Here is a 22,583-nt window from a genome sequence, read left to right on the forward strand (position 1 = left end):
TAGGAAGAATTGGTACAATGCAGTCTATTAAAACTTTGTTTAATGATGTGTATTCAAGGTTCGATGCTACCTTCTGGAGTTGAGTGGAAGTTTCGGGTGAGGGATTGAGAGGCTGAGGGGGCCTTTGAAGCAGGGTGCTGCTTCAAGGCAAAAGAGAACCCAGGAGGGTCGTTTTCAAGTGAAAAATCAAGAGCGTGCAAACAGCGGAAAGGTGGATGTGTGTTGATCCCAGTGTTTTCACAGATGGGGACTGGTAGCCCCGCTGACCAAAATGGCACTGCTGTTGAAACAGCCACTTTTTTTTTTTTTTTTTTTTTTTTTTGCGGTACACGGGCCTCTCACTGTTGTGGCCTCTCCCGCTACGGAGCACAGGCTCCGGACGCGCAGGCTCAGCGGCCATGGCTCACGGGCCCAACCGCTCCGCGGCATGTGGGATCTTCCCGGACCGGGGCACGAACCCACGTCCCCTGCATCGGCAGGCGGACTCTCAACCACCGTGCCACCAGGGAAGCCTGAAACAGTCACTTTTACAGCCAGCCTTTTCTATTTCCTAGTTCCTTCTTAAGGAAGAAATAATCCTTTTCTCTTTCGCATTTCTGTAACTTTTGGGAAATTTTACATGGGCTTAATATAATAAGATGCTTTTTGAAGATGCTGCTCTTGAGGTAATTTTGAATATTTAAACATTTATTCATGTTTTCTATAATTTTCATAGTTTATTTTCCTCAGGGATGAATCATTTGAAGTAAATAAATCTTTAAGTTGTAAAGCATTCATTTTAGTCCTTAGTCATAAAAATACGCACTTTAATAAAAGCCTACTTTTGTCTGAAATTCCATACTGTTAAGTAACATTAATGTTGAATTGTGAATTATGTTATCACTTTTTAAGTTAGTAGGTTTTCCTTTCTAATTTTCAGGTTCTCTCTTAATTTTCTGTTTACCTTGGAGAACATTAATTTGTCTGCATGTCATTTACAAAGTATAAAACACATACAATTTTGTTCCCTATGAAATAAACTAGGTGAAGCTGACATCTAACAAAATGTTTCTTTTCTAGCATCTCTTTACCAGATTTCATTTTATTTTGTTAACCTAGGCACCACAAATATTTATCTTGAGGCCAATGAATGGTTGTGACAATTCATAAAAGTAATGTTAATTTTCTACATAATGTCTCATTTACGTTTTTAAACTATTAGTATGTTTTTTCATGACAAACGATGAACTCGTGTCTTTATTTTTTGTTTTACAGGTTAATGTGTGAAACTGTGAGATATGAAAGACATGAAGCCAATGAAGTTTTATACTAGTAGGTGTTTCCTTTGTCTTTGCACAATGTGTAATGCAGTGGCTAGATGATGTCCTTAAAGTATCAAAGAAGTACTAGGGGCACCTTGTCAAGTCAGCACTGCCTTAATTTTGCATTAACTTTTATTGCATAATTTAGAAATGTGAAGCATTTCAACTATTTCAGTCCTTTGCTGATAAGTTCACATAAGCATCTATATGTTACACACGTGTGGCTGGAGATAGTATTTCACATTATGGAGTATTTTGACTTTTATGAAATGAGAAATAGTGTAGAGTCTTTCCAAAGGAAAGTTTCTTCTTTAAATCATATTGATGTTCCTTTTAAGATCTGTAACGTACTCCTTGAAAAAATGGCAACTGATTTTTTAAGCAATGTGATAAACATTCAGTAGATAAATATTGGTGTGTTACGGATACTTAAGCTCTGATTTACTAGACATATTGTTTTGTTAATGTTTGCTGTGAATGACGGTTCTTCTGTTGACTTTCCTTCCTGTTTTTCAAGGCACTCACTCAGTAATTACTATTTTCCATGCATATTATAGGGAATCTTTAATGAAATAAATAAAATACAGCTTCTGCCCTTAGGGTGGCTATAATCTTTTGAGGGAGGTAGAAATAGGAAAAAGGAAAGCAACAACAATGAAAACTAACCCACCAGAATAGCTGAGACTATAGGTTTGTACGGGAGGGGTGCAGGGGAGGGTCTCGGAGAAGGGGCCCTTTGCCCTGGATCTCCTAGCATGTCTGGTGGTCTCGTGGGACTTTCTTGGCAGGAGGCACTGTGTGTACAGGGACAGAGCGGGAGGGGCCTGGCGTCACGTGTTGAACAGTGCGGCCAGTTTAGAGCGCATGGCGTGGGGTGTGTGGAGTCAGGAGAAGGGGCAGGCCACAGTCACACTCGCGTGTGAATGTGTTGTTGAAAAAGTCATCCTCGATTCTTTAGACGACTGGAAATAAGTGCTTTTCCTCCTCAATTACATCTTATTCTGGAAAACTACAGATGTTCACAGTATTAGCGACAGTAGTAAAACGGGCCCCCGTGGACTCACCTTGCCACGTTGTCGACTGACAAGCAATGATGTTTCATCTCTTCCTCCACCTCCGGTGGATTATTTTGAAGTAAATCCAGACATATCAATTCAGCCATCATTGTTTTGACATGTGTTTTTATCTTTAAAAGATAGACTTAAAAAAAAACACTTAACCACAATATTATCATCAAACCTTAAGAAATAATTTTCATATCATGAAAATAATCAAATTTCTTTGTCTCAAATTTTTTTTGGTACAGGTTGTTTATTGGTTGTTTATCTTTTTTAAGTCTCTTTTAGTCTGTAGGTAGGCGGCCAGTTTTCAAGCAGGGAAATGATGTGACCAGATGCCTCCCAGCCCCACACATCCCCTCAAAGGGTGGATTAGGTTGAGTGGACGGGCAGGGAAATCTGTTAGGAGAGAATTGCAGTCATCTGAGGTGACAGTGCTTGAACTTGGGCAGATGGAGGAACGGGGCCGTCACGGATGGATTTTAGAAGATATGGGTGGATCTGATGCAGGATGGTTCTTGGCTGTCAGTATCCATCTAGGGCTTCAGAGAATATACATGCAATAGAGAAGAGCAGTAAATAACCCAGACATAAGTGGTAATGAGAAAACTCACACCAGGGGCCAATGCCCTTAACATATTTATCCTTGAAGGAATCATGATGTAAATAACTTAAGACTATTTGTCCTCTTTCAGGAGCAATTAAAAGCTATCCGTTTAGCGGGTGTACACCTGTCAGGGTTGGCGATCTCTGATGAATATTACTGACGTGTATTTTAGCAGTGCAGTGGCAGTCAGCGTCAGCTTTCTCTTACTTTGTCCTTTCCCTCTGAAACATGGTTTGGGCCGTGTCGAAGACGAGGCAATAGCAAACGTGTAACAAGCCCTTCGTCCGTCCCACACACTCGAATCCGTGCTCTGTGTGCATTGATTTAATTCCTCCTTGCAGCCGTCTTGCAGGTAGATCTTTCATCACCCCCGTTTTAGATATGAGGTGCTGAGGCTTGTGTCACTGCTCAACTCGGGATCTGGACTTGTGCCCAGACCTGGTGACTGCAGCCCTAGCTGCCCCCCACACAGCAGCATTTCCCAGCCTTCTTCATGCCTCTGTAGAAAATGATGCTGTGTGCATGCAGGCGCGAGGACTGCATCTCTCCCTGGCGTGGCCTCCCCAAGGGGTGGTGGCGGCCCCTGAAACCCACCAGCGCTTCTGCCCACATTGTGCCGGCTTCCTGACAAGTACTATTTATTATTCATTTAAATGGAAGGTAGATTGCAGTGTTTTAAACATATTTGCGTTCTCTTTTTAAAGTCAGTTTAGGCGGTGAATAGGAGCCCTGCGAATCATGCAAAGCCGTGACTTGGAGAATCCTAAATTGAATGCATTCAGGAGTTTGCAGCAAGAGCTGATTGTAGTAATTGTTTGTTTTGGACGAATTACAATGAGGTGGCAGTGTTCCTAAGCAATGAAGAATCTAGGGGTATTTGGTAGATCATGATTTCCTATGACCAAAACTTCAGAGACTAAGTGCAGATACCCTCAGTCAGATTCCTAGTATTTGACCAAGCTTGTGTTGAAGGGTAGTGGGAGGATTTTCCTCTGTGATCCTTGAACAGACTTGTCTCTGCTCTGAGCAGTCGGTGTAAGCGCGGTTTTGAAAATTAAAGAACACTTGTATTTGGGGTGTATATAAATCTGCAATAACTTAGTAATACCACCCCTCTTTTTTGGGACCTGTTGTCATTACCTCTTAGGGGGAATGAGTCTGTGCTTGAGCCTGGAGAACAACAGTGCAGTTGAAATATCAAAGACTTTCAGAATTTTGTTTTATGATCAAGAGATGAGTACTCATTTTCCTTATTATGTTTGCGTGCTGGTGACTTCCGAGTCTGTGATTCCAGTAATTTCACCAGGTAAATATAGTACTCTTCTGATCCACCTCTGTGCCTCCTTTTTATAACCTGTAAAGTGGGGACACAGTGATCACAGGGTTCAGTGTTTCCGGCTGGCGTGAGGCTGAGATGCAGGGCTCGGTGTGAAGGAGGTAGAGCAGGGCGCACGTGGTCGGCGCGCAGAAATGTCAGCCGCGGGCAGCGTTCTCACTCCATTCACTGTTTTGGTAATTTACGTTTTGTTCTCCCAGTGTTTTAGCTGCTTTAAACTTTCTTTAGGAAGGAATGATGACAGCACTGTTCTAATTCCCCTGGTGTTACTGTTTTAACAGGAACAGTATGACAAACAGTATGCCCTTTAAAATTATATTGTGATTCAGGAGAGAGCTGTGGTTCTGATAAAACGGAATTTTTAAAGTGTAGACTTGCCCATTTAATTAGGTACGATTAGTTGAGCTTTATACAGTGGACAGGAACATCAGGTAATTTCTGCCTTTCTTTCATTTGCTATCTATTAGATGCTGGATATTTTGCTAGCTTGGAAATACTAAGTGAGATAATACTCATTTCACCTGAGGCACTTACTTTAGAGAATTTAAGAAAGGAGATAAACAAGTGCGTTCGTTCTCCTTACTTTCTCTTTAATGGCCAGCCATCCTCACCATTTCAGTTTAATATATAGTTACATGTAAAGTGCTAAAAACCTTTAGATCAGAAATTCGACCATTCAGGTATATCTTTTTTACGCCTGCACACACAGCCGCTCTCTAAACACGGGTATCCCTGAACCGTGGGCCCGATTGCCACGCATGGGTCGGACTGAATGCTTTGGTTTCCAGAAGAGTTTTCAGAGCACTTTGTTACGGGGTTTATCTCCCCTTATTGCAGGAGAGGAAATCGTGCCTTTTTCAGAGGAAGCTGCGTGGAGGCTCGTGGAGTCTTTTCAGGCATTTTCACTGAAATCTGTAACCTCCGAACCTCCGGCCCAGCTGCCCCTCTGCCTGCGCTTACCGGTCTCTTCACTCCACGGCTGGGTTTCCTGTTTCCACCGCAGCGTGCCCTGCCCTCTCCGCGTGCCCCTCCTCCTCCAGTGGCCCATCTGGGCTCAGAGCTGCCTGTGCTCCTGTCCCTTCCCCTACTGGAGGGAGAGCTGCCCTCCCTGCAGTGTTGCTGTTCCTACCCCCGGGGTCCCGCCCTGTTTCCCACACGGGGTGAGGTGCCGTGTCTCCGTCCTTAGGAAGCTCTCCTGGGCTCTGGCCCATACCCAGTTATTGTACTGCTTTCTCCTTTCGGATGTGGCCAAGCTTTTATTTACTTTTACATCGTAGTCTTTTTATTTTAATTTTTTAAATTTTTAAAATTTTTATTACTTTTAATTAATTTATTTAATTTATTTATTTTGGGCTGAGTTGGGTGTTTGTTGCCGCGCGTGGGCTTTCTCCGGTTGCAGCAAGTGAGGGCTACTCTTGGTTGCGGTGCGCGGGCTTCTCTTGTTGCGGAGCACGGGCTCTAGGCCCCTGGACTCAGTAGTTGTGGCATGCGGGCTCAGTAGCTGTGGCTCGCGGGCTCAGTAGTTGTGGCGCATGGGCTTAGTTGCTCCACGGCATGTGGGATCCTCCCGGACCAGGGCTTGAACCCGTGTCCCCTGCATTGGCAGGCGGATTCTTAACCACTGCACCGCCAGGGATGCCATCTACATCGTAGTCTTTTAAGAAAAGTTTTACAAAAGCACTATCTACTACCTAGGTTGCTTTGCTTTTTTTTTTTTATTTTCCCTCAGGAGACAAAATACTTCAAATCTGCCTTCCTTTCTTCCCCAGCAATATATAACCACTATTTGGAGTGTCCATGTTTCCATAAGTTTACTGTGCTTGTGCGTGTGTATAAGGAAAAGGTGAAACCTGAGGTTTTCGTTGACTTGAAGGCATGACACCTCTAAAGACTTAGCCTTTGCACAGACTTGTAGGATAAAGGTGCTCAGCCCTGAGCTTGGTGTGTTGTGATGTACACGTGTGCTCTGTGTAAGTATGACAATTCAAATAGGCACGCGTGGATATGCGCATACCCACAAATAAGATTGTTTTACGTACATATGGCGATACTTGAAGCTTTCTTGCCAATAATGATATTTTTATATTTACTGTTAGTCTTTGAATGAAAATATTTTATTTTTGTGGTGAGTGAAAGAGTAGTAAAATAAAAACATTAACAAATGTATTTAGTCTGTAAACTCCATCAGGGCAGGGACTGTGTTTAGTTCAGATTTCCATGTGCCGTGCCCAGCATAGACATTTGCATCTTGTCTGTTCTCTGTTGTTATTTTTTGCATTTATTTCAAGGGATATATTCCTTTGCTAGATCAGCAGGAAGAGACCTTCTTTATGGCCTGACTTCTGGGTAAAACAGCCGACTGCAGGTTAGGTGTTCGGTTCTTCCTATCAATTCTCTTTGAAACTACTTAGTGAATAAAAACCTCTGAACTCCTCTTAACTCTAGGTGTTTATAGTAACATGTAGCTCTCTCCCTATGCTTTCTGGTCATTGCGGGTCACGGTGCTTGTGAGCTGGTAGTGCCATTCCCGTCACCCGGGACCTTGGCAGTGGGTGGGCGGATTTGGTGTGAATTTGGTCAGTCTCCGGATGCCTGAGTTCTCTTTAGCAATTCGGGTGCTAGTTTTCTGTAGAAGAGGGACAGGTTTGTCGTGCATATGAAACTGCGGTGTGTGACTGAAAGATGCAGATTTGTGAATTAATTTCGTGACCCATTGGTAGTTTTCAGCAGAGTTCATTTTGGCTGCTGTCTTAAATTTGAGAAGTTGTCGAGCCCTTGGGTGTAGCCCTCTGCCCTCAGTCTAGCTGAATCATTGACTGATGGATTGCCATATGTATGTAATCCGTAGTGAGTTTGTTTCTTTCATTCAAAAATAAGTTTATTGAGTAACTTCATAACTCCCAAGACATCACTCCCTCATTTCATTTTTAAAATGGATTTTATAAATTTAAGAAAGACTGCACAGTGAGTCCATAGAATCTTTGGCTTTACTAATTCTTTAGTTATTGTTCTTTATATTGTTCCCTCTGCTTGTTCAGTGAATTATCACAGTTAAAAAAATTATGTCCACTTATCCCCTATATTTTCAAAATATTAACTTTTTCAAAACAAAAATATTCTCAAAATACTTTAATATTTTCAAAATAAAGCTGAAATAGCCTCAGTATTTCCATCAGTTCTTGGAGTTTTTATTGATGTTACTGATTTATCCTGTTTGTTGGTCTAGCCCCTATAATTTATTGAGAGGAGGCTAAGAACTTTCTGAAAAACTTAATGTTAAAATGAAGCTTTTCTCCTTCAGAGTTTTAAGTGATAAAAGTGAAGTAACTTCCTTACAATGTAGAACTTTCAGGAAATGGAACAAAAAGTTACCCTCCACTTTTAAAATGTGTTGTTTTCATAAGTGTGAGAATTTGTGATGAAATATTATGAAGCGCATAATTTTATAGTACAGTATTGCTATTCTGTACGTCAGAAATGTACATTTTAACTCTCCATAGAGCTCTTTCTATCATACGTTCTACACTTCATGCCTGAGTACATCCTGCTGGTGTGTGCACTTCACCTTTCTTTTGACCGTGACCTGGTGTTGTCAGGGCCCACACTTGCCATGTTGCATTAACTTTTCTTGTGAGCTTACTTTGTGCCGTTGGCCGTACAGAAATACATAAGACATGTTCTGTCTTTGAGCTTAAAGCTTAGAGCCCCATCAGAGGAGCAAGAAAAACAATTATTAAACTTTTTGATAAACCCAGTAGCAGAAGTGATGTCATGTATTTGTGAAAAAGAGTACAGTTATTGTGTATCTGAAAAGCCATCTGCATCTTGGAAGGTGGCCATTGTTAGGACTTCTGTTTTAAGCCCTGGAACACTTCGTTCATAGGAAATCCGGCTCGGATCCACTGCAGTAGCCGTTAGGGTGGGAAGAGGGCTGGACAGGCTTCTGTCCCAAGGGCCTCGCCACGTCCTACTGAATCAACTGCTGGATTCCCAGGAAAGGGGTAGAGGGTAACTTATTGTCAACAGGTAAAATTCTTCCTGCTTTGGTTATCGGCGTAACTGTACATTTGAGAGTACAAGTCTGTGCTGGTGAGAGGAGTCTAGTTAAACAGTGTAGGGGGCCAAGAGCGAGGCCGTGAACTTCAGCAGAGGCTTCCGAGCGGAGCCCACAGAATGGGGTGGGGGTTGTGCGGAGGGAGAAATTTAGGCGGACTTTCTGTTTTCTGGTTTTATCCTTCCGTTGGATGACACTGCTGGGACAGCAGATACAGGGAAAGAGACGGGTGCTCTCCTAGCCGTGGTCACGGGTGGCTGTCCCTCTGGGTTCCTTGCTAGCGGGCTCCACTTACTTCGTGGACCTTTGTATGGTCCTCGTTTTATTGCCCATCGGGCTTCTTAGCTCGAGATGTGGAGCCGGTAGGCCTGGGTGGTAAGAATCCTGTTCCCATCTCTCCCAGGTGCCGCCGGCTTTGTCGTTTGGACGTGGCGTGGCATCTGGGTCGTATATATAATAGAATGCAGCCTCTCTTTCTAAACCTCCCCGAGTCCTGACGCGTGTTGGCCCACGCGGCTGCGTGCCCCCATCTCTCCCTGAGTGGGCGTCCTCTCCACCGTTTCTGGTAGTTTCCGCCCGTATTGCCCGCCGTTGTTCCCACGCGGTTGCCGCCTCGTGCGTCTCTGGGCCCTGCTGCCGCCGTAGCTGTCGCCCGCATGCAGCGCCGCAGGGTGCTCTCTACCCCAGGCCCTTGTGCCATGCCGTGCAGGTGCCGTGCTGCCCCTCATCTGCTCACCGGGAGGAACTCCTTCCCGTACCCGCGACGCCCTCCTTGGGCACCGATTTCTGGTCCCAGACTGTTTGGGTTTTCTTGCATGGGGACCATTCCTTCAGTTTCTGTTGGCTGACTCACCCGCCCCCCTGCAAACACACACGCAGAGACGTGGGTTAGGTGTCGGTTTGTGGCCGGCAGGAGGTGGGGGTCAGCTCCGCGTCCACTAGGACACGTGTGCCCTTGCCCAGAGCCCCTCCCCCGCCTTTCCCCCCACCCCCCCGCAGCCTTTTAGCCAACTGGGCTCCACTTAAGTTTTCACGTTGTATTAACAACTGAATAAAGTAGCTTTTTCCCAAGTTGCTTTTTTGCGCTCGCATAATCGCCTTTGCTGACTTAATTTGTTTTCTTGTGATGTATTATCTTACTATCCTTTCAGCCCCCGTGTCAACTTGGACTTGGTCCCTCGTGTTCATTCTCCCCCGGCTTCGTTAACGGGGACCGCGCAGCTGCACACGCAGCCCTTTCGTGGGGAGACACTGCCACCCTGTGCACCTCTAGGGTATTGCTGAGGACGTTCTTTAAGCCTCGCTTCATTTCTCCAGTCCCTGGTAAATTGAAACTCACGTCTTTGACTTTCAGTCATTTTAACACCGTATCTGAGTTGGTGTCTATTCAGCTGTTAATACATTGGTTAATACAATGTCTGAGTGCCAGTCGAGCCATATCTAGTGCGTCTGCTGGGGGTACTGGGGCGCTAGAGGAGTTTAAGAGCTAACGGGAGAAGGCTTCCGAGGTAAACGATGATGTCGCTCTGCTTCGTGTGAGCAAATCCAGAGTGTCTGGGAACCCAGGACAGAGGGACTCACTTTATTTGGAAGATACGGAAACGTTTCTCAGAGGAAGTGGTCGTTAACCTGGAATTCAAAGGGCGAGTGATGAGTTTCCTAGGCAGAAGGTACCCTTTAGGAGTGGGGACAGCAGGTTTTTTCAAAGGCCTTGAGGCCTATGTGGAGGAAAAGGGGGAGGACGGCTGAGCAGGGCGCAGTCTGAAGCCCAGGATCTGCTAGGGTTCGGAGCAGAGAGTAAAGGTGTAGGCTGACCCTTTCAGGGTGGGTTGTGAGGGAGGGAAAGAGAGGAAGAGAAGCAGTGTTTTATGTCCCTGCTCTGCAAGGTGCTTGACACGTACTGTGTCATTACATCAGAGTGACGTTGTGAAGAGGGACTAATATCCCCGTTTTACAGTCGGGGAACCAGAACCCCAGGGGCTGACGTCACCAGGACCGCATGGCTGGTGTGAAAGAACGTGTGTTCCCAAACCTTGGCTCTTTGCTCGGCAACAAACTGCCGCTACCAGGTGCTGGCTAGTGGGGCTGGGCTTCCTCCGGTCCAGGAACTGAGGGTTATAAGCGGAGGTGTATCTTGGTCTCAGTTCCCTGAGCAGATGCTGCTGAGATCTGCTCCGTTCCCACGAGCTGCAGCCCCCCGTGCAGGTGGAGGGAGACCCCTAGGAAGCTCAGGGATGAGAAATCGACAGAGAAAAGCACAGAACAGGCTAAATTTGAACACGCATTTTGGAGTGTGGGAAACAGTAAGTGAGAAGAACTTTTGAGGAAGTGGTGTTGGAGCCGTTCCTTCGGGGTGTGGGGTGACTTAGAAGGTGGGCAGGAGGGGGGTTTGGCTGAGGAGTAGAGGCAAGGCCGGCGGGAGAGCGTGGGAGCAGGTTACGTAGGCCTCTTCCTCTCATCCCCAGGCTGCACGGGACGTTTTGGTTTAGCCTGGGAGGGAGGAGTGGGCGGCAGGGCCGGACGGTCTCGATGGCTTCAGAGTCCTTCTTTCTGATTGCACGGCGCATCGATCATTTTATGATGGACTGTTTATATTTTGTTTGCTTGTTTTGTTTCGTTTGCCTTGATTCATTTCGTCCCTGTGGATGAAATCAGAACAGGAGCTTCGCGGAGGGCCGCACTTCGGGGCTTCATCTTGCCAGCTGTAGCACGGGGAGGCGCTGGAGTCAAATCATTTGTCCGTTGGCGTTCTTAGCTCCGTCTGACACTTGCAGGTCGTCTCTAAGTGTCATTTTGGTGATGGGAGAGATTGGCAAGTCCTGTTTTGCTAGATGTACCCCTTTAATCTTTAGGCTTCTCTTCTCTACCTGTTACTGGTGATACAGGACTAAAGTTACTTGGAAATGGTCAGTTAGAGTTATTCCAGGATTCACCTTTTAACCATTTCAACAACCCTTGATGGAGCTCCTTAGCTCATAGTTTTAAAACATAAAACAACTATTTGAGAAAAATTTAAATGCCATTAGCGAATGAAACTAGTTGTATCGACAGTTGACAGAGTTGTAGTTTTTTGGGTTTTTTTTCCCCTGCCATTTGTTCCAGTTGGGGCTTGAGTTCTAGGCAGTTTTTCTCATGGTTTTTCAACTTGACAAGCCCCCACGCATAAGAATCCCCTGGAATGTTTGTTTAGACGGCATCGTGATGGTTCTCCCACCCTTGATCAGGTACTGGGGTGTTGGCGGGATGGGTAGAGCCTGGGAACATGCATGTTTACTGCGCATTCCAGGGGACTCACGTGTACGTTAAAGCTTGAGGACCACTAGACAGAATCAAGTCTCAGTATTAGTCCTAGGTAATATGAACAATAATAATTATTATACTAATCAGTCTTCCGTTAGCCAGCTTCATTGCCAGTGTGTCTGCAAGCAAGATCTCGGATTCATTTTGCGTCCCCTCTAAGTGTAGACAAGTTTGATGCTGTTACTGCTAGGTAATTTCCTTTTCATCTTTTCTTTAAAAAAACGAACAGTCGTCGCTTGGCACCTATAGAGCCCCACAGGTGACAGGTGCCCTGTGAGAAGGGGCGTATTTGCAGACCTTGAAGGGAAGGGTCGTGCCTCATGCTGAAACACTTGCCTGCCTGACGTGTAATTATACATGAGAGGGGATAGCACAGTGGTTTCAGATGAGGTCAGGAGACTTTTCTGGCTGATTAAGACTGAGTTAAACAGATTTTATGGTGGCATCTCACAACGAGGAATTTTCAGAACAGAAACCAAACCTGAGTCCTGTGGGGTGTGAGTGTGAAAGGTGAGGGGGTGTGTTTCTCTAGCTTACAGCTGTTTCCAGAGCACCTTTAAAATGAGACTCATTGTTTTTGTATTCTTAGTTCTAATTAGTTTGCTTTTGCAAGACATGAATCTTTAAAAGAGACAACTCACTAATAAAGACATCGTGACTGTTTTATTGGGCATGGCAGGTAGTGAACGCTCACCAGATCCAGTCAGCGTTCGAATGGTCATTCTCTGCAGATGCCTCCACCGGCAGACACAGCTCTTGGGAGTTAAGATTTGAATTTTTTGGAAAAGGGAGAGAAACAGGCAAATGAAATTATAGTAAGTGACAGAGATGGGGGACCAGTTTCTTCTCTTCACTTCCTTAAATCTTTACCAAGGCTCTCCTGATACGAAGAGTCAGCCCTAACTGTAGGGTAATCGGTGGGTATTCGGGGGGGCCAGACTGTTTGCTGTCACAAGTGTTTTATCCATTTTGGACATGGGTTGCCTTTGACTTCACGCGTGTTTTCTGTTCAGCTCCAGGAAAGCTGAGTTTACAAACATTGTGTTAATTTTGTCCATAGTAATTTTACTTTCAAAAAGGACAGATGTGGAATAACTAAAAAGCCAGGGAACGTTTGTTATGTTCTCTGCGTCACAGTTCATCTGGACCATGGTGACATTTATTGTGCTTCTTACCATGATAACAGCTACGGGATGGTCATTATTGGTGTTTACTGAGCCTCTGTACAGCTCTGCTCACATGCCTAGTTAGTGGTGATCAACCTTGATTTCCTACTAGATTTCATTTCTCTTGACCAATCTTTTGGTGATAAAGGGAACATGGTAAGTGCAACAGTAGATTAAAAGTTTACAAGATAATTCCTTTTTTCTTCTTTTTATTTCAGTGTTTTATTACTTGTTAAAAAAATTTAAACTATTTTTGCATCTGACAACACATTTTTACTTGACAGAAATCAGAATGAATAATTACGCTGTGACCTTATGTCAAGGAAGACAAGTACTTTTTTTCCCCTAAGCTAGGTGAATGATTGTTTTAAATTTATTTATTTATAATTTATTTATTTATTTTTGGCTGTGTTGGGTCTTTGTTTCTGCGCGCGGGCTTCCTCTAGTTGTGGCGAGCAGGGGCTACTCTTCGTTGCGGTGTGCGGGCTTCTCATTGTGGTGGCTTCTCTTGTTGCAAAGCACGGGCTCTAGGCACGTGGGCTTCAGTAGTTGTGGCATGCGGGCTCAGTAGTTGTGGCGCACGGGCTTTGTTGCTCCGCGGCATGTGGGATCTTCCCGGATCAGGGCTCGAACCCATGTCCCCTGCATTGGCAGGTGGATTCTTAACCACTGCACCACCAGGGAAGTCCTAGGTGAATGATTGTTGATTGCAAAAGCTCATGACTAAACACTGGAGAGAAAGGGGTATAAATTATTTTTTGAAGTACTTTGCATTTTCATTTGAGAAATCATTTTACTTTGATGGTTTCATTGGAACTAAAGTCTATTTGACAATATTTTCCTTCATGTTTTCTTGAGGCTTTGCTATTGAGGACTAAGCAGTTGTGAAATTGGTAAAGAACGGGCTTGGGAGGAAGCAGTGACTTGCTGCTGATTTGCTCTGGAAGCAGATAGCAATGAAAGTGATTAGGTGATATTGATTAGTGTGTTAAATAACTTAATTATTCAGAATTTTAAATTCAACTTGGTGGTCTTTGGCAGCTTCTGGAATCCATGTGCCAAAAGGAAAAAAGAGAGTAAAAAGGTTTGGCATAGGTTGCGGAGGACTGCCTGGCAACGCACACGTGGTTTGCTGGGCTGCAGCTTCCAGGCTGTCCTCGTAGAAGAGGTGGGGTAGGCTGTGTGCCTCCTGCTAGTGGTTAGAATGCGGACAGGTGTGGGTTAGGACCTGCCCCTTAGAGTCTGAGATGGAGGCCACGGGCCGGGGTGAGCGAGCCACACAGGGAGAGAGCCTGGGTTCCCGACACCAGGCTGTCACTACGTGTGTGAGAGAAATGGGCTCCTCCATTGTCCGGCCACTGCTGTGTCGGGCTTTCTGCTTTGTTTTCATAGTAGCTGAGCGTGTATCCTGACTAATAAATTTGATAAACTTGCCTCTATAAAATAAAACAACGTAAGACATGGCAAAATCAGGATAAAGTTCAAACAGAAGCAGCGAACTGGGGAAAAGGTTGTCACAGCTCATGGCTTCAAAATGCTAATTTGTATAAAGTGCTTCTAGATAAGAAAAAGTCTCATGATTTATAGAAAATTGGTTAAAAGTTATGAACTGATTTCACAGAAAAAGAAATAGGTAGGCCTCATGAGCATAAGAAAAAAGATGCTTTTACAATAAAGAAGAAAAATAAAAGTACACTAAGAGGGCTTCCCTGGTGGCGCAGTGGTTAAGAATCCGCCTGCCAATGCAGGGGACCACGGGTTCAAGCCCTGGTCCGGGGAGATCCCACATGCCGCGGAGCAACTAGGCCCATGCGCCACAACTACTGAGCCTGTGAGCCACAACTACTGAGCCCGCGTGCCACAACTGCTGAGCCCACGAGCCACAACTACTGAAGCCCATGTGCCACAACTACTGAAGCCCGCACGCCTAGACCCCGTGCTCCGTGACAAGAGGAGCCACCACGATGAGAAGCCTGCGCACCGCAACTAGTGAAAGCCCAGGTGCAGCAAAGAAGACCCAACGCAGCCCAAAAAAAGTACGCTAAAATACAGTTTTCATCGAGCAGATTGGCAAAAACCCCGAAGTGTGATAGACAGCTTCAGGGAAGGAACACCCCTCAGCCCTCGCTTCAGCTGCACCCCTGGCCACCCTGCCCAGCTGCCTGGCCTGGGGCCTCCGCACGCATCCCCCTTCCCTTGGCCGAGAATCCTCGTCCCTCGGGAGCCATTGTCTACTCACTTCCTTTGTTCAGATCTGCTCTTCTCAACGAGACTTGTCCACCATATGTTTAAAATTATAACACCCCGCCCCTATCTTCCTTGCCCTACGGTAACTTATTCCCAGAGCATGGATTTATAATTTACTGATCTGTTATATTTATTGTTTATTATGGGGACTGTCCCACCGGAATACAAGTTCCACGAGGGTGGGGATCTTTGTTGTTGTTTCCTGAAGTATCCTAAGCACCTAGAACAGACTTCATCCTGAAATTGTTAAACATTTGTTAAATAAATAGACAGACTCTACTTGCAAGGCCGTGGGAAGGTGGTAGGCACATAAGTTACTAACTAACCACCGCGACACTATTTATCAGAGTCACAGTGTCCGTGCCCCTTGACTCAGCAGCTGCAGGTCTAGTTTTCTAGTCAAGGTTACTCCTGGAGCTATAAGCTTACTCATCACAGTTTTCACGTTCTTTTAAAATAACTGCATACACGAGAAACCACTGAAATGACCAGCAGTGGGGGCTTGCTTAAGTCAAATAAGGCACAGCTAACAAGACGGCCGTCTCCTGATGGAAAGATCTCTGCGTTAGCACAGAGGCAAGAGCTCCGTAGCGCGTGCCATCTTCTCTGTAAAAAGGAGAGGGCGGAGGGGTAAGAATGTACGTCCATCCCTGTGTGTGCATGAGGAAGTTCTGAAAGATGCCAGCGAGTGTGGTGGAGAAATGCAGGGGCTTGGGAGACGGGGGAAAGGGTGGGAAAGCTCAGGTCCGCTGTTTGCCTCTTTGTATTTTTGTTTTGTGAAGCAAGGGAGAGTATTTTCAGCTCAAAAAAATGAAACTAAAACCCAAAACTTGGAATGGTAGGTGCTATAGGTCTAATGAACGTTTAAAACATATAAGTTTGCTGATAAATATCTTTAGCTTATTTAGGTGTGAAAAATAATTTTTAATTCCAGTAGTTGAAGGATGGTATTTTAGGTGTGTGCTTTGTGACATGTCATAGTTCTTCAGGATTGTACGAGTACCATGGATACTGTGTGCTTTGTATGTTATTATTTTTGTTGTTGTTGGAGATAATCATCTGATGTTATTATCTTTTCTTTTCAGTCCTGATGATATTGGGACCTGCTGGTACATCCTCCTCTCTGGTTCCGTGTTCATCAAGGAATCCATGTTTCTGCCACGAAGCAGGTATCGCATAGACATTCTGGAGTAGAGTTTCCGTGGAGCTTGAAACCCTTTTGCAGAACGAGTTCTTTTCCCGAATTCCTCTCTCGTCGGATTTCCTGTTCTGCTGACACAAAGCAAGGCAGCACCTTGGGGTGTTGGTATATAAATCTTAAGAAAGGACTCTTCTATGTTGTAAACACTGATTCAACCTCTTTGACAAAGGACAAGGACAAAGGACGTGCTGGTGACGTGTTACGTGGACGTACCCGGCTAGTTGAGGACTCGTGTGTTCAGAGGGAATGAAAACTGCCTCTCATACACGTCTAAAGAGAGGCCGAGAGGGTTCCCTGGGCCCACGTGGGACTAGAAACAGAAACCAGGGACTAGGTCACCCCTGGGGACGTTCTCCCTGGGACTTTGGCTCCTGGGTGCTGACTGTTGGTTTATGGCCTGTGTCCCTAAAGCTTGCACCATTTGGCGGCCGTGCCCATGTCTTTTCTTTGGATCTTCAGGCCACAGTCTGGTGGACTGGGGCAGCGGTTACCTAGTTCCAAGCAGCTGTGGCCAGAGAGGGTCAGGGCTCCCCTGCCACCAGCGCGCTGCCCCTGTGCGGGTTCCTGAGGGTCCCTGGAACCACTGAGTTTCGGGAGTGATTTTTTTCCCCCTCGTTGTGTGTGTTTCACAATTAAGTGTGTTTATTTTGACTAAAGATTTTAACTGATTAAGTATCTTTATTTAAAATTACTGAGTAAATAAATTGACTAAATTTATCACAACATAGCAGTCTACGCCCCTCCACTCCCCACCTTCTATAACCTAACTCTCTCATAAAAATATTAAGATACATTCTTGATAAATCATTCAGAATGGGTCAGGGACATGTGAAGAATGTGTTTTAGAAATTTTTGTAAAAAGAGTAAGCGAGACGGGGAGAGGTCATTTGTACCGGTCTGCCGAGGTGCAAGAGGTGCTGGGATGGGCCCGGGTGGCAGGAAGGAGGCCCCAGGTGGCGTCTCCGATGGGAGAAGCCTCCGGCGAGGTTCCCAGGCCTCCCCACTCTCGTGCTCCTCCCAGATCAGTTCGGCAGGCGCTATTCTGCTTGGAGAATGGCCCCCTGAGGGAGGGAAGAGCCGCTGCCTGTTTGTTTGTTGCTCTTGCAGAAGCACTACTTACAGGATGGTAGTAGCCCCGGTCGTAGTCGTAAACAGAAGTCCTAGTTGTAGTGGTACTAAAATGTTGAGAGAACAGTAGCTAAGGCTTTGGTAGGTAGTGCTTTCTGTCTGCCAGGCATCATTTGAAAAGCTTTGTTTATATATAAATCATTTAATTTCATGACTGTCATTTGAGGTAGGTATGGTCGTTACCTGCATTTCTTTTTTAAACTTTTAATTTTGAACTAATTTTAGACCTACAGAAAAATTGCCAAAAATTAGTAGAGTTCCCATATACCCCCTCATCTAGCTTCTCCTAAAATTGTAACGTCTTGTGTGACCATAATGCAATGAATAAGACCAGGAAATTCACTTTGGTGCAGTACTGTGAACTAATCTACAGATCTTTGAATTTCACCGACTTTGTTCCAAGCTCCTCTGTAGGATCCCGCCTTGCATTTATTTTTTATTGCTCCGTAGTCCCCTCCAGTCTCTGGCAGTTCTTCAGTTTTTCCTTATCTTTCAGGACTTTGATATTTTCGAAGAGCCAGGTGTTTTTTATGATGTTCCTCAGTTTGGTTTTGTGTGATGTACTCACATGATTAGAATGAGGTTTAGCATTTTTGGCAAGATGTTACCTGCGTTTTGTAACAGAGGAAACTCTGGCAGTGTAGGCTGGTGGGTGGCTTTCCATCCTCGAACTCTGCCCGGGAGGCTTGGTGTGACCCTGGGAATGAGTCCGGTCATTCAGGGATTCTGTTTCCCAGAGGAGTTGAATAGAACACTCTTCCTTCAAACACAGGACCTACTATTTGCTCTCTTTCTGGGGGCTCTGACTCTATTTCCAAACTTGGAGGTGGGTAGAGGCAGCTAATATTTAAGCATAGGCATGTTTTTAAAATTACATATAATTTTAATGTAAAAAGTAATGATAATTGCTATATAAATGCTCAAAGGGAAAGGTAAGGAAAAATACCCTCTGAAGTCCGTCATCCAAGGTAATCATCCTTTAATAGTCTAGTCTTTTCCTATCTAGCCTTACATGTATGTGTTCTACATACTTAAGAGCATACTTTATAAACAACTTAATGTCTTGCTAATTTCAATTAAAGAGTATATATTCGCTTGACCCATTAATGTCAAAAACTCTTTGTAAAGGCTTACTCGTTATGCATTAGGATGTCTGTTTAATGTTCAGTTATTTGAACCTTCCACAGTTTGGTTAATAATTGTAAAGAGTAAGTTTTTGATACTTTCTATTATAAATAATGGTATAAGGAATGTGATTTGAAGTTTATGCATCTTAGAGAGAACCGAGGTTAGCGACGTCGTGATACAAGGTCTGTTGTACAAATGAAATCTATAGACCAGGTCCCCAGAAGGGCACAGGAGCCTGTGGCCATCTTTCCTGACTACCAGCCGTCATCAGCTTCAAGTGACAGCTTGTCCTAACTCGTGGAACGGGAACCCAGTGTTCAGAAAACTGCTGTTCTACAAGAAAGAGGACTTGCAGTTCAGGCCTGTTTGATGAATACGTTGGCTGTCCACGTCTAATTATTTTCAAAGATGTCATGCGTTACTCTTTCTCTGGCTGGCTGTCAAATGCCGGCGAGTCAGGGCTGTAACGGGGGGAAGAAGGGATGGTGTTTCTGACTGAATGACAAGCCAGCGCTATTTATAGGTTATTTCTTCACGTTGCGCCTGGTGACCTTTGCTGCGTCCGAGTTATTTGTTTCCTTTGGAGATGTTGCCTTAGGGACAGTCCTGAGATTGTTTTCGTAAGAAGGGCCCTCTGCTGGTCCTACCTGAAAGGTTAACATCAGTGATTCTTACGTATTTTCCTCCAGGAAACACTGAGATTTGATTAAAGCGTCATGTGGACGAGGTGTTAGTAGCAGTCTGGTTTTATAAAACAACTAGTCACAGATGACTCTCTCCATTTACCATGGTAGCCTGGAAATTGGTTATCCTTATGTATAATAAGTAACCTGACCATTCTCTTGAAAGTTTCAACTCATTTTGACGGGCAGTTCACCCCGAACAGTTAGTTTTGGATCAAAGCACTTTGGACAGCATTTTCACATTTTTGACTAATTCTCATGAAATTGCCTTGACATGTGATATCATCCAGTAGGAAGGGTGGTGTACGCTGCAGGTTGGCTTCCAGATTTCATGAGCTTTATTGAATTCCTCAGTTGACATTTAGGCCAGCATTTTATGGTTTTGTTTTTATTTTTAGACAGGTAAAGGTTGTTCTGTATTTTGGTTATTCAAGCATGAATATTATTCCTTGATGAGATTTTTAACATTTGTGGAGCTTATGAATTCCTTTGTGACTGTCAGTGACAACCTACTCACTCTGCCTCAGTCCACGCCATGTCAGTGAGAAGATGATGTTTTATGAGTTTTACTGTAAACCTATTTGAAATTTACCGAGTTGTGAAACATGGATATTTGCACAGGTGGCTGTCATGTCACTTACAGTGTTGCGTATAATGCCGTTGTTACAATTCAGTGTCTTTGCATGAGCAGAAGGCGGGTGAGCAAAGGTGAGGTAGCAGTGCAGCAGAGGCTATTCTCATTCTCATTGAGGAAAAGGCCAGAGTGGACACTTGCCATAGATGAACATAGAAATGGTAGAAACGGTATGTGTTTCTCCAAGCCTGTAAGCAGAGCAGTTAGCAGTTGTGGTCCAGGCTGTGCCCTGCTGTTCATGTCCACAGTCGTGATATGTAGACTGGTGTCTTAAGACAGTGACGGGCAGAGGGTAGCGAAGTGTCTTGAAGAAGTTTTTCAAAGGCATCATTTGCAGAAGCCTTGGGCTGGGAACTGATAGAGGAAAATTATCTTAGCTGAAGGTGCAGGTTTAGAAGTCGTTTTTAAAAGAACATTTGGTTTTCTGTACACAATGGGCAGGAAAATACTAATAATGTTTATTGCCCTAATGTGCTCTAAATCAGTGTATTTAAGGAACTGTAATAGACATTATTATATTCTTAAATCTTCTCACTTTCAAAAGTGCCCCACTCTGCAGTGCGGAAGCTTATTTATAGCAAAGTCACAGAATAGTAACTTGGATTAATGTTATTTTTTGACTGCTGACTTCTTTGAAAGGCTGATAATTCTATGCAATAATTTAGGTAGTAAAGATAGGCCCAGACTGTGTTTCTAAACTTTCAACTTGCTGTTTGGGTTGTTTATTAGAGAAGGAAATAGCTTCCCTAAGTGTGTTGCTTTTTTGTTTTTTGTTTTTTTTTTGGCTGTACCATACGGCTTGCAGGATCATAGCTCCCTGACCAGGGATTGAACCCAGGCCCTCAGCAGTGAAAGCGCAGGTTCTTAACCACTGGACCGCCAGGGAATTCCCTTACCTAGGTTGCATATTAACTCATAGAATTGGAATCTTTTTCTACCAATATAGCAATCATTTTTATACTTATTTGCAAAAAAAACGGTACACTAGATGTTTTAGATGTGAAGCATTATTGTTAGACAGACTCTTCTTGAATTTATGTTAGTCACAATCTTGAAAAAAAAAACACTCCTACTAAAACATTGAATCTGATTTTCTCAGTAGAATCAATTTTATCATAGAGGCCTCCAAGGAAGGCCTTTTCATAGAAATGATCGTGCACACCATATTTAATCATAAATAGATAATATTTTTATTGCTCTGACAGTCAAAAACTGTCTCTATTTTTCACATTCAGAGCAGTCAGTACGCAGTCTCTTCCCCTTCATATCAATGCAGTACCAGGGTAGGGCCTGTGAGGCTGAAGGGAAAGATCTGGGGAGACGAGGCCGTCGTATGTGCAACATGAAAAAATTGCCCAGGGGTCATTAAACGGTACAGCGTGAATTGGTGTAGCAAAGGCCACAGCGAAGGCAAAATCCCCCCAAAGACAGGGGTATATTAATGCATGTGGATGGTAGTCGAGGGTAGCCGTTGAGGAAGTGAATTTTGGGTTGCGTTGATGGTTCAGACTGTGGGGCAGTGGTTGGAAAGGAAATCTGAACACAGTAAAGAGCATGAGTGACGGCACGGAAATAGGCGTCAAGGACGCCAGTGCAAAGATGTGTAGGAGCTCGAGTAGGGCCACGAGAGGAGGACTGTTTGTCTGGGATAGACGTGCGCTCCAGGCGTGGAGAGCTGCCAAGCGTCAGCGATGGTGCCATTCACGAGAGCCCAGTTTACAAAGCTGCACCGCGTAGCCGGAAAGCCCAGGGCCGCTGGTCCCTTAGGTCTCCGATAACACTAGCACACGTCGGAGAAGGGCGTGCAGCATTGATTTGCACCGCAGTAGCTGTGTCCCCCTACGGTTAGTGTTCCTCTGCCGCCGCTACCAAATACACCCACAATTTAAAAATTAAAATTTTGTCACGGTACTCGTGATAATCACATTTTAAATTAGAGCTGGCAGCTATGATGAGGATAAGTGGGGAGACAAGACATTTAACTAATCAGTTCTGAGAGGCTGAAATACTCTCCTCATTTTGACTCACATGACGAACAATGAGCTACTCGAGATGAGGAATCGCAGGCCTCCTTTCTGCTTGCCCGTGCTACGTGGCAGGTTAATTGATTGCTCAGAGAACTCGCTAGTTGTTTGCAGGAGTGAAAGAAGGTGAAACGGTGGGAGAATGGTTCTGTCTCTGTGGTAGGGACGGAAGGCACAATTAGATATTCCTTATTCCACGTAAAGGGCTGTATAGGATTAGAATACCGTATTCTTGGAAGGGGCACAAATTCGTTTCGTCATGTGATGCCTTATGGGAGGTGGACGATGGCGTTTTAAAAACAACTCGCGTGTCATGGAAGGGCGCCCTCATTGGGCATGTGTCCGAAAGGTGTGAAGAGAAGCGGGGATCAGTTCTGGAAGTTGTCCATTACAGGTGAGGTTTACCTCCAGGTGTTGGCAAAATCCCAACAGTGGCGGCACAGATTAAGCTCAGAGGGAAGGCGTGGTTATGGAAGACGGGATGGGAAAAGTAGAAAGCCAAAGGGAAAACGGAATCATCTGAAAACTGCCTCATTGAGTTTTAATGAGGAGATAAGATAAAAGATACCTTCTCACATGGGGAGACATCAGTAACTTATAACAGGATTAAATGAGGTGATAATACGCTTTTCTAGTTTTCTTTATATTTCTTTGCTGTTAGAAGTTTCTCGTATTTCTTGAAAACATCCTCCCTCCCTCCTTCCCTCCCTTACTTC

General features: G+C 44.6%; 1 protein-coding gene across 5 annotated transcripts in view; it reads left to right on the forward strand.

The window, feature by feature from the left end:
* The window catches only part of RAPGEF2 (Rap guanine nucleotide exchange factor 2), a 244,877-nt gene that overhangs the window by 85,494 nt on the left and 136,800 nt on the right, over window positions 1-22,583 (forward strand). For all 5 annotated transcript variants that reach the window (XM_060147533.1, XM_060147534.1, XM_060147536.1 and 2 more), the window contains exons 3-4: window positions 1,255-1,311; window positions 16,155-16,238. In XM_060147533.1, coding sequence (XP_060003516.1) covers window positions 1,255-1,311; window positions 16,155-16,238 — 141 coding nt within the window. The remainder of the gene's footprint in view (window positions 1-1,254; window positions 1,312-16,154; window positions 16,239-22,583) is intronic.

Source organism: Lagenorhynchus albirostris, chromosome 4 (genome assembly GCF_949774975.1).
Source record: "Lagenorhynchus albirostris chromosome 4, mLagAlb1.1, whole genome shotgun sequence".
In the NCBI taxonomy this organism is placed as follows: domain Eukaryota; kingdom Metazoa; phylum Chordata; class Mammalia; order Artiodactyla; family Delphinidae; genus Lagenorhynchus; species Lagenorhynchus albirostris.